Source organism: Heterodontus francisci, chromosome 16 (genome assembly GCF_036365525.1).
Source record: "Heterodontus francisci isolate sHetFra1 chromosome 16, sHetFra1.hap1, whole genome shotgun sequence".
Taxonomy (NCBI): Eukaryota; Metazoa; Chordata; class Chondrichthyes; order Heterodontiformes; family Heterodontidae; genus Heterodontus; species Heterodontus francisci.
The window spans coordinates 59459115-59472016 of NC_090386.1; the positions used below are offsets into that span (position 1 = coordinate 59459115).

The window sequence follows — 12902 nt, forward strand, 5'->3', positions numbered from 1 at the left end:
CGGGTGATGTCATGAAGTTGAAATTGGTGGTATTTATGATGGGATGTGGAGTTGGAAACTCAGCTATGTGTCAAATAGGATGCTAAAGTTGCTTTTTTTTAAAAAAATAAAATAAAATCTGGTCCAACCTGAGACAACTGAGGGGAATGGAATCTGTGGTCAGAATAGAGTTTATAGCAGGCCACTGATATTGGCTTCTGACTTCCCAATGTTTAACTGGAGGAATTTGGGGACTAGATGTTGAACAAGAGACGGTGGACGAGTTGAGACTGAGACAAGGTCTGAACCAGGTTAGTATTTGGGGCCTGAGAAGAGAGGAAGATGCCTACTATAGCTCCTCCTTTCTCCAAAATGGGCTTCAGTGGGCCAGCTGTCACTGCCACAAGGTCTACTTTCACTCTTCTGAAGTTTCCTGGGGCAGGCAGTAGTAGCAGCAGCTGGTAGACATTTAGCCAGTCCAGGACCTTTCAACGTTTACATGTGGTGGGGCAGTCCAGCAGTGGCTGACTTCTCTGCGGCAGGGAAAGAACAAAACAGTGCAGCACAGGAACAGGACATTCGGCCCTCCAAGCCTGCGCCGATCTTGATGCCTGCCTAAACTAAAACCTTCTGCACTTCCGGGGTCCATATCCCTCTATTCCCATCCTATTCATGTATTTGTCAAGATGCCTCTTAAATGTAGCTATCGTACCTGCTTCCACCACCTCCCCCAGCAGCAAGTTCCAGGCACTCACCACCCTCTGTGTAAAGAACTTGCCTTGCACATCCCCTCTAAACTTAGATTTAGAGTGGTGCTAGTGAGGTGGGATGCATCAGCATGCCTCCTGCTCAATTTCCCTTAATTTTCTGCCAGGGGACCCCCCAATCTTGGAACATTACATGAACGGAAGCATAATCAGACTAAAATTGACAGAACCAATAAGAGGAAATATTAGAATTGATGACGAAAGGCTTGGTCAAAGCGTTGGTCTTTAAGGAGGGTCTTAAAGAAAGAGAAGGACAGGAATAAGCAAAAGGGTCCCAGCAGTGTGGACCTAATCAAAGGTCAATTTATTTTGCACAACAACTAACTCTGATATTAGTTTATCTCTGCTTATTTATTATACCACTCCCCTTATAAATGTTTATTGCGTGCTTAATGCAAACTTATCTGCTTTAATGAACATTACATAACATGTTTTTTATTGCTGTTGATGACTATCCTGTACTGACATTGGAAATATCAGTAGAACAGACCACTATATGGTATAAAAGTCCACTCCCTTCACACATAGCAATTGATAGCATAATTGAATTAAAATACTGCACCTTTCTTGATATGACTTGCATCATTCTTGTATCCAACAATTGTTCTTAAACTAGTCTGATCTTATTTTCATCATTCACTGTATGAAAATTCATTTTTTACAATCTGTGGTATCTTTACTCGAGCATCAATGCCCAAGCTCAATATACTGTATCTCACTGTGACTTATAGAGGCCTAGCCTGAATAATCTGTGAAATATGTAGAATATGCACATATACCTAAAACATTACAGAGAAGTAACATATTACACAATTAATGTTTAGCATAATAAGGCAAATCCATCATTCATCTTGTATGCTAGAAACGTTTGAGTATTTCCTTGCAACTTTTTGTCTCTCTCTGTTCAGATACTTTCCATGAGCTCATGATCATTTACTTGTGTGAATCACTACTATTTTTGCAACTAGTTCAAATGAAATGGCACAATTGGTAGGCCAGTGAGAACTTCTTGTCACTAGTAGACCCTTTAATACTATGGCCAGGAATTTCCTCAGAGTTGCTCTTGCCACCATAACTTCACTGGAAGTGCAGTAGAAACTATGTTCAAGGTGTAAACAGAGCTTCTGCCATATGGTTATGGTGGGAGCAACTCTGAGGAAATTCAAGGCCTACGGATCCGATGGCTGCACAGAGCAGACTATTGCAAGGTATACCATTTCCTATTTTTAGCACATCGAATCTGCATTGAGCAATTTAAAGTTGGGTTTAGGACTAGTTAACTGCACGATAAAAAATTCTGCTCTGCTACCACCATTAATTTCAGCTCCAGTCTCATAGCAACCCTAGGATCCTTCCTGCCATCTTTCTGATCTCAGTAAAACTACCAATTTAGTGTTGAATTACAGGCAGTTTTATTGTGAATGCAGGGATATAACTATCTGAATTGAGACAACCTAAATTCATTTTACTGGAACATTTTCAAAAGAAAGGGCAAAGAAGTTTTAGTCTGAGTCCTACAAGTGCCAAGACAAGATGCATGTTAAAGAGGTGATAAACATGATTCAGTGGTAGCACTGTCTCTGAGGCGGAAGTATCTGGATTCACGCCCCATTCCAGGAGACTTGAGAGTATGATTAGGCTGACACTTCAGTGCAACACTAAGGGAGTGTTGAATATATAGTCATCTGGGTGAAATATTAAACTGATGGCACATTTGTCCTCACAGGTCCTCATAAATGCACATTATTTGAAGAGCAGGAGAGTTCTCTGGTTTCCTGAGCAATATTTGTCCCTCAGCCAGCACCGCTAAAACAGATTATCTGAACACTTGCCTTACTGCTGTTTGTGTGTCCTTGTGATATAAAAATTGTTTGTTTCCCTACATGGTGACTACACTTCAAAAAAATACTTCCTTGACTAAAGGGTGTCTGAGATCATGAAAGATATTCTATGAATGCAAGTTCTTCGTACATTAGCAAAGATGCTGCTTTCTTTTATCGAATGAACGATGCAAACTTTCATCAAAAGAAGGATTGGTTCTGTTTTGGTTCTTTTACAGATGTCAATATTTCTCTTCTTGTTTTGTTCCTTTACCAGGAGGCTTTTCAATGTGGCGTCCATCGAACTGTACATGCAGGTGAAGTTGGACCTCCTACAGTAGTCAAAGAGGTGAGGCAGTATATGTGGTTATTTATATCTCATGTTTAATATTTTACAGCAATGATTAACTTTGAACCCTAATGCAAAATGGATCTGACATCTGACATCTTGATTGACCGTCAAATCGGCTTCTCTGAGAAATTTTGCTGGTTCTCAGCCCTGGTGGTAAAATGTATTAGGGTAAAAATTAATTACGGCCCTTTATTGGGCTTGGATGTTGCAGTTCATGACCTGCCCGTTGCCGTTGAAGCAGGCAGCACCAAGTTTACCTGATTATAGCATTGATTTGAGTAAGGCCCACGCTGCTGGCTCAGCAGGCAGCGTATGCTAATTTCACATCTTGCAGCCAGCCTGCTCCTCTTAAAGACAGTCTGTCAACAGTGCCTGAACTGACATTGGCTACATGTAGGATCTGCACAAATGGGGCACTAGGGAAGCAAGAGGGCTCCAAAGTTCACAGATAGAGCTAGAGCCTTTACTAATGGAGGCTGGGCAAGAGAAAAAACATCAGTTTGCAGCAAAGAAGGACTGCCCACCAAAGACCATGGAAGCAGGTGGCCAGGAAGCTCAATTCAAGGAGTCTGGTTCTTAGGACCTGGCAGTAGTGCCACAAGAAATTTAATGGCCTGACGCAGGTGACCTCATACCCACCATGTCACCAACTCTCTCACTGCTCAATGCACCACACCCCCATCACTCGTCCATCAACAACCCCTGGCACTCTGGAATCATGTCTAACATCCAGATATTTCACCTCGTGCTCATACAGATTATAATGATGCCAGCCTCACACCCAGCTCCTCCTGTTTAGCACACCTCTAGCTATTCAGCTATAACAGGCACATCACCAAACACACTGGTGAACAATCACTGACATTCTGCTCTCTCTCGCTCTTGTGGAACAAGGTCACCCATAACCACTAGGAGCAAAGCAAAAGCACTGGGGGACAAGGATGCCTGCATCTCCTTAGCCCTTTGGAGGAGATGGTTCTCTGCAACATGGGGAGCTCTAACAGAGCCTGTGGAATACAGTGTTGCTGACAACCTTAAGAATGACAGTATGTTTTGCCTCATGCTCCTTCTCAACTCTCCAGCTCATCCTCCTCTTGCCATCCAGTGTGATGTGCAAGCTGCTGATGGTGTGACCATGGACCTCGTTTCCCACCTCATCCTCCTTCCCTCACCCCATCCTTCTGATTCCTTATTTTCTGCTTTCAGACACCACAGCACTGCTGAAGAGGCCCCATCACTTGATCTGATACAACTACTTGCTTAGATACTAGCATTGTGCACAGTTAGAGAGGCTAACATAGAGTTTGGGATCTGCATGAGTGAATCACCATGCATGCGTGAGCTGCAACCAGACTGGGGGAAAAGGATGGTTAATGTACCAGCTCACTGGAGAATGAGATCACAGAGGAGTTCTGTAACAGGGGACTCAGGTGAGGGCTTCCATGGGTTGCATGCAGGAGAACGCTAATGAGTATACACAGAGATGCTGGATGCCTTGCCTGGCCTGCCAGACAGCCTTCTGTCTCTATCAAGGATCATGGAGGAGTCCGGCTCCAACTTGGCAGAGGGCATTGCACAGAGTTTCCCCTCTCCAGCATCTGCTTCATCTCCCTGTCATGTTGCAGACCTAGATTTACTGCAGATACAGCCCCCATACCTGTTGCAACCTTTGTATGAACAGGTCACCAAATCCTCTGCCCTCCCTGTAAGGATACAGCATCACTCTCTGCCAAATCCAGCAACTCCCCGCAACATGTTCAAAAATACTCCACAGTACTTCCATAGAATTTACAATAGCAGAAGTTGGTGCAAATCATCTGGTGCATGCATGGCCCACCCTTCCTAATACGAGGTGCTGTGCGCCCCACTTGGAGGGCTGCTGCCTTTCTTAGCGGCAGCTCCAGTGGTGCTATGGAGCCCAATTTGGTGCCTATTACTTTCTGGAGTGGGTTGGAAAGGGTAAAACATTAACATGAAACCAAGAAAAAAGTTGCTTTGAGAGCAGCAATAGAATCTGCAGTCTAAATAACTTCTTGTCTGAAGGAAGGCAACATGGAGGTTGGAATTTGTGGTGGGGAGTTTAAAAATAAAAAATACCAAAGAAGGAAAATGTGATTCACTTTTTGAGTTTATTAGGCACATGTCAAAATACTTTGTAAAATGTAGTGCTAGAAGATTAACATGTTTTTCCTGGTTTGTACTATTGACTGAATTAACTGCAAATCGTAGTATTTCTTCTGGCTTCCACCAACTTAAACAAATTATTATTTTACATTTATTTATCATTAGGCAGTAGATGTTTTGAAGGCTGAACGGATTGGACATGGGTATCACACAATTGAAGATCCTTGTCTCTACAAGCGGTTGTTAAAAGAGAAAATGCATTTTGAGGTAGGCAGCTCCTGGATATATATTTAACATTTGATTTTTCACACTGAATATTTTGATTATAATTATTTAACTCTTTACCACTCAAAGGTCAATATTTTCTACATGATTGTCAGTGGACCATACATTTCTGCCTGCCTCAGGTGTGAAAGGGTTCAGTTGATGTTTCTTTTTTTTTTCAGACATGTCCTTGGTCTAGCTATCTCACTGGAGCCTGTAACCCAGATTTTACTAAGCATCCAGTTATAAGGTAACAATGTCATTTTTGTTTTATTTGCTTGGCATGAGATTGCCACCTTAGTACTGAGGAGTAGTTGCTCTCTCAACTCAGCTGCTGTCACACTATTTGGTTTATTGGAGAAAGTTCATGCTACAGCAAACATTTAAACATTCCAAATGCAAACTGCTACAAATGGGTTCTTCCAATTTAACTTTGTACAGCAAACAGGTTAATGACGCAGTGTTAGCATTTTAAGTTTCAGTACTACAGTGCATGGACAGATGCAGGTTTGGATTCCAGTCCAATCATGTTGGATAAGTTCTGAGTAGAGACTGTGGTATCTAGCTGCAGAGACTTCCAGAAGGTATTTGATAAGATTATACACAAGAGATTAGCAAAAATAAGAGTGCGTGGAATTGAAGGTAACCTTGGAACATAAGTTGAAAATTGCCTTTTTGAGGTGGAGTCCAAGAATAGTGATAAAGGGAATGTGCTCTGGTGGAATGTGACAAATGTTGTTACCCAGGGATCTGTACTGGGGCCTCAGCTTGTCACCACATATTAATGACAGATGGAGGAATACAGAGTTGTGTATCCAAGTTTGCAGATTATACCAACTGTAAGTTGTGTAGATGTTATGTTACAAAGGGACATAGATTAAGTGAGTGGACACAGTTGTGACAGATGGAGTTCAACATGGTGGCTTGAGGTAATCCACTTTGGATCAAAGAAAGACGCATTGGAATATTTTCTGAATGGTGAGAGATGGAAACATGGAGAAGCAAAGGGATTTAGATGTCCAAGTATACAGATCACTAAAAGTTGGTGCACGGTGCAAGCAATCAAAAAGGATAAAGTAATGTGTGCATTTATCTCGAGGGTTAAAATACAAATGGGTGGAAGTTATAGGTTATGGTTCAGTTGTACAGAACCTTGGTCAAACCCCATCAGAAACATCGTGTTTAGATCTGGTAACTGCACTTCAAGAAGGATGCATTGGCCCGAGAGGTGGTACAACACACATTTATAAAAAAGAAATTGGGCTAAAAGGGTTAAATTATGAGGACCGGTTGTATAAACTTGGTTGTATTCCTTTGGGTTTAGAAGGCTGAAGGGTGATTTAGTTGAGGTATTTAAAATGATGAAAGCATTAGATAAAATAGATAGCAAGTAATTATTTCTTCTGGGGAATTCCAGAGCAACAGAACATGATCTTAAATTTGGCCATTCAGGAGTGAGATTAGGAAGCACATTCACACAAAGAAAGTGGAAATGTGGAACACTCTCCCCTAAAAGGCAGTAGTTGCTGGGTCAATTGAAAATTTTAAGGCTGAGTTTTACAGATTTTTATTTTTAGGGACGTGTATTGAGGAATATGGAACAAAGGCAGGTAACTGGAGTTGATTTTAGAGATACAGCACTGAAACAGGCCCTTCGGCCCACCGAGTCTGTGCCGACCATTAACCACCCATTTATACTAATCCTACACTAATCCCATATTCCTACCACATCCTCACCTGTCCCTATATTCCCCTACCACCTACCTATACTAGGGGCAATTTATAATGGCCAATTTACCTCGCAACCTGCAAGTCTTTTGACTGTGGGAGGAAACCGGAGCCCCCGGAGGAAACCCACGCAGACACAGGGAGAACTTGCAAACTCCACACAGGCAGTACTCAGAATTGAACCCGGGTCGCTGGAGCTGTGAGGCTGCGGTACTAACCACTGAGTTGAGGTACAGATCAGCCATGATCTAATTGAGTGGCTGAATTGTCTACTCCTGTTACTATGTTCCTAGAACTTTAAGAAACCTTTTTGCTTTATCAAAGGAGTGAATCCTATGTGTGATTGTAAAATTGCTAAATACAAATTACTGCACTGAGTACATGTCAAAGTTTCATCAGAATCGAGAATGAGGCTGGAATCTGCACAATGATGGTAAAGAAATGTGACAAAATAAAATAGATTATGAAGCATTTGAGTTGGTTGTGACTATGGTAAAGGCCAGGAGGGATAGAACTGATGGTGTGTAGAGGGCACGGTCAGTGTTGGAGCATGATTCTGTTTTCTTTACAGTACAAATGTACCACACGTTTCCCATATTGTCATTTATATATTTACAGGTTCAGAGAAGATGAAGCAAATTATTCTCTGAATACTGATGATCCGTTGATATTCAAATCCACACTAGATAAAGATTATTGTATAACATCAAAATACATGGGTTTTACAGAAGAAGAATTCATGAAAGTGGTAAGTTGATATTGAAATACTAGCCCAGAAATTAAATTGAAAATTAAATATCTTATAACCTGTTTTCTAGTTGGTCTCTTAGAAAATGTATTAACTGTTTACTGCTGACTTGGTCAGTGGGGGGGCCTTTGGTATAGGGATGAGCCCCGTACCTACTGTAGTTGTACAACAGTGTGTAAAGGACTCCTCAAGAAAACTACTAACAGTGTAATACTTAGATCGGGGTGTCTAACTCAATTTATATGGTGATTCTGATTCAACATCCTGGTACTTGATGTAAAAGTTATTTGGACAAATCAGTAGTAATTGTTGCATCAGCTGTTTTTGGGCATAAAGTGGGCACAATGTATACCAATTTCTGGGGGTGGGGTCCTGTACCTAATTTGCACTGGTGTCTTGGCAGGCGTCATCTTGGTTCTCAATATATTTAGGTGTAACTGGCTGGAAACCAGCATTGGATGTATTTAAATAGGCAAAGAAGAGTACTGCGCCTATTTTAGCACTCTTCTACAAAATGTATGAATAACTAGTTGGAGCATGTGCTGGGCAAGTTCTGAAATTTTTCCAGTTCTGTGGCCACCTAAGCTGTGGCCCATAGAGGGATCGCTGGAGGCCACTGAAGAAATGGTCGGGAAAGGTTTTCTTTATTCCTTCTCCTTCTGTAGCACATGGTGAAACAGGAACTCTCCTCTCAGTGCCGTAGCACAACAATGGGTCGCAGCTGGCCTGTACCCAGCCACCCTGCATCTCACTCCTCCATGTATTGAAGCTTGTGATATATAGTCGGAAAATGCATCACCCTGCTGCAATGAAAGTCCTTAGCAATGTTCTCTCTAAGGTGTGCAGCAACCTGTAAGTTCCCGCGCAGGCTGCACACAAGTTGGCCCTATTAGGTTACCATGCCCGCGTGACTACACAATAAAATTTAAAGGGCCTGTGCACTTAATCAAATTACCTGTGCACAGAGGGTATGTTTGTCCTTAGTCTCCACACCCTTATTTCTCATTCGCCGACCGGTCAAAACAATCTTTCACCATTTATCCAAAGTCAGGTCCTTAGGTTAACCTTGTACCTTTTACTGGCTGCTCCTGTCTCGGTGCCACTCTCACTCCATATGTGCTGCTGCTACTCCCAGCTGTGCAGGAAATGCTGGGCCCCACGCCCACCTCATGCATTCCCTTCATCCTCCCTCTTTTTTTTCCTTCACTACCCCAGACCCAATACCCTGACCGTTCGCTGCAGTCACATTTCTAATATCAGCTCCATCTAACCATTACCACGCTGCCAGAGTCCCAAATCTCAGTTTACTCACTCCCCGCCTTAAAAAAAAAAGTCCCAATCTCCTCCTGCCTCTTCCTGCCCACCCTGTTCTGTCTCAATCCCTCCTTCACCCAGGTGGTTCAGTTTCCAATTGCCCCTAAGTGAGTGCTGGCTGGCCTGGAACAGGGGCTGTTACTGCTTGAAATTTAAGAGGCATAGTTCTACAAGGCTTTTAGAAGCAGTGCCTGAGAGATTCATGTCCCAATCAGGATGCAGAGCAGAGCACGCCACAGGCCAGATGAAACTCTTTCACTGTACATCTGACAACCCCAATCATACTGATTGCAGGTTTGGTTCATTTGTATCTGAAAAGGGACTTGGCTGGTCTTGTAAATGTTCATATGCAGCAAAATGCTTGCGTGTGCTAATCTTGCAGCAAAGATTAGGCTCTATGCCCCATTAATACAAAACACAGTAAACATATGCCAAGTCAAAGTGTTTTAAGTTGCCTGCACATAAACTGGCTATCACATTTACAAGCCTTAGGCTAAATAAATTAAATACAAATGGGGAATTGTCACTGAGACTTCCTGCTTCCAGAATCCTATTAAGTGAGAACCATTTTAGCTCATTCTTCCTGTTATGTGCTTAAGTGGAAGAATCAAAGAAAAGTCGCAGATGGGGACAGGTCTTTTGGCCCATTTGAAGATAATCAATTACTTGCCAAATTTCTTTGACAAACCTGAAGCATCTGAAAAATCTTTTAATAGGAAATAAGATGTTCTTGGGCAGGTCAATAGGAGGTAGGCTTGTCCTTCTATTTTCTTTTACAGTGTTCTTAGCTAAGGTATTGATAAAGTATCAACAGTGAGTCAACTGAAGAATTCCTGCAGACTTTCAAGCAACAATTACAAAGTATGACAGGGGCCTAGGAATTTATTTTTCATCTCCTGTTTTAAGATAATTTGTCCTGAAGTGAGGGAGAAATCAAAATTTAAGTTGATTTCCAAGAAATGTCATGTCTGCTATGAAAAAAAATTGAATCCAAATAATTGATTGATAACTGACTTTTTTTATGCTAACCTACAGAATATTAATGCAGCTGGCTCCTGCTTTCTCCCTGACAAAGAGAAAGAAGAACTTCTAGCCACGCTATACGAGGCTTATGGGATGGTACAGAGCACTGTGTTTTAAATAGCTACTGGCAAATCATCCATACAAATAGGAAATTACTCTTCCAAGTGACTGCCTGAAGTATTAAATTACGGACCGAAAATGGAAATTATTCTGGAATATTTCAATATTAAATGTTCAGTTTGTGACGATTGCACTTCTTGTAAATTTATGAAGAGTGCAGTATGGCCTAAATTGTCTCGTCATGTCAATGATTTGTAAGTTCTTTACAATCAAGAATGCAATTTAATTTTGTTTACAAGATCCTAATTTATTTAGATAATGCTTTTAGAGAATCATTTAGGATGCACAAAACATTGTTCATAATTTATATGTTCTATGTGAAAGCAGAATTTTATAGCCTGGTACCTCACTTACAAATATCCCAAAGGATTACTAAAATACAACCAATAAAAGGATATTTGATGCACTGATTCATTCAGTTATATTGGTTAGCTCCAGTGACATACCCAGAATTGTGGAAGGATTCCTGCACATGGGATACCAACTTATGTAATGTGGATTTCATACCAATGAGCACAACATAAAATATGATGGGGAAGAGTGGAGGTAGGAGGGCTGACCTGCGCTGGCAGAAGGCCACTTGGTGTCTGAGTGAATTCATATCAAAGGAGAATGGTTGGAACTGGGTTGATACTCTATCAATAGCAATGGCTGAGGGTGATTTCATCTGCAACCTTGGGCTGCAGAATGGTTGCCCTATTGCTGTTGGGAAGTAAAGCCATCCAATTTTCAGTAGTGGAAGACCAAGAGCGGAACTTCTGCACAATTTCAGGGGTTTTTGTTATAGACATGATCTGGATCTTTCACAGTTTAAATAATTGGGACTTAAAATTTACTGTTTTAGTGTGTTCAATATATTTGTTTAGTCATAAAGACTAAATTTGAATTCTTTATTTCCTATTGGTGATAATTACTTGATTCAATTAGTTTATATATATCTATACAGATAATCTACAGCATTTACTGTATATTATTGTATGTCTCTTATACTATACTGCATGTTCTTTATACTATACTAACAGCTATGTTAAATTTCAACTTGCATCTCTACTGTTAAGAACCAATTACATCATCCTCTACATTCTGAAAACATTCATGAGTAATTTTTTGATTGCAAAGTTTGAAGGTTCAACTGTGAACATTGCAGCTATGTTATCCTCACTCTAGTGATAGCCCAACAAGCCTCCTGAATAACACTTGATTTGATGCAGAAACAAGGATACAATTATCATTGAGTCAGCATTACACTTTCTCAGAAGGTTTATTAATGAAGTATTTTGCACAGCTTTTTGTTAATTGTTTGGGCAAAACCCTGCCAGCTGTTTATTCACAGCTACTCAAATTACATTGACACTGTATACTAGTGTAAGTTACAAATTGGCACCATGTCATTCGATCAAGAAAAATACTTAAATATCTTTCTAAAACTTTACAATGGGAAGAGTTCAAATTTTGATGTCCTTTAACTGTAAAAGGAAGTACTGGCACAGACCTTTTACAACTCACTCCTACAAGAAGTATAGCTAATGATATACAGAATTCAAATGTACTGAGGCATTTTACATATGGTATATTTGTAAAATGTGCAAAAATTAATTTCAAAATGGAGGCTTCTCCAAAGCTGTTTCAATCTAATCTTGCGTTCCAGTTGTGTTTTTCTAAGTCTCCATCTCTATACTGTGTCGGTGATAATTTATCTACACCTATACAGCATAGCAAACAATTCTATAAATGATGCTCCTTTGAAAAGGGGTCATTGCAAAGAACTCATTTAGAATTTTGACTGATTTTAGAAACTAAATTGATGTGTGAAGATGACTGTTAAGTGTAATGAAGCAAATGACTAAATTTGTAATAATAAAATTAATCTTTCAAAAAAAAATGCTGTATTATTTATATTCTTACCACTACTGGAGTCCTCAAAAGATGAACGCGAAATCTTTCAGCAGGGCTGAATCAGCGACATTTAGCGCATAAAATAATTTTATAAATGGGTCTAGGAGGCCAAGAAACAGCTCATTTAAAGACGGCGAAGTTTGCATGCTTCTTTTGAATGCATGTATTTTCATTTGTGGGGTGATCCAAAATATGGGATGGGTGAAAATTAAGATCATTTGAATTTTTTTTAACTTGTTCATGGTATGTGGGCAAGGCTTGCATTTATTGACCATACCTAATTGACCTAGAGAAGGTGGTGGTGAGCAGCCGCCTTGAACCGCTGCAGTCTTTTTGGTGCAGGTGCACCCACGGTGCTGTGCCCCAGGATTTTGACCCAATGAGAGCGAAGGAACAGCAATATATTTCCAAGTCAGGATGATGTGTGACTTGGATGGAAATCTGCAGGTGGCAGTGCTTCCATGTGTCTGCTGCCCTTGTTTTTCTAGTTAGAGGTTGTGGGTTAGGAACATGCTGTCAAAGGAGCCTTGGCGAGTTGCTGCAGTGCATCTTGTATATAGTAAACGCTACTGCCACTGTGCACCAGTGGTCGAGAGAGTAAATGTTTAAGGTGGTAACTGGAGTGCCAATCAAGTGGGATTCTTTGTCCTGGATAATGTCTAGCTACTTATGTATTGCTGGAGCTGCAATCATCCAGGCAAGTGGGGAGTATTCCATCACGCTTCTGACTTGGGCCTTGTAGATGGTTGTTATGAACAGGTGAGAAA

At 40.8% G+C, this 12902-nt stretch overlaps 1 protein-coding gene across 1 annotated transcript in view; it reads left to right on the forward strand.

Moving 5' to 3' along the window:
- ada (adenosine deaminase) overlaps positions 1 to 12121 on the forward strand; it is a 75710-nt gene extending 63589 nt beyond the window's left edge. Inside the window, exons 7-11 of the mRNA XM_068048233.1 lie at positions 2844 to 2915; positions 5208 to 5309; positions 5489 to 5556; positions 7653 to 7782; positions 10132 to 12121. Coding sequence (XP_067904334.1) covers positions 2844 to 2915; positions 5208 to 5309; positions 5489 to 5556; positions 7653 to 7782; positions 10132 to 10236 — 477 coding nt within the window. The 3' untranslated portion in view covers positions 10237 to 12121. The remainder of the gene's footprint in view (positions 1 to 2843; positions 2916 to 5207; positions 5310 to 5488; positions 5557 to 7652; positions 7783 to 10131) is intronic.
- The last annotated feature ends 781 nt before the right edge of the window (positions 12122 to 12902 follow it).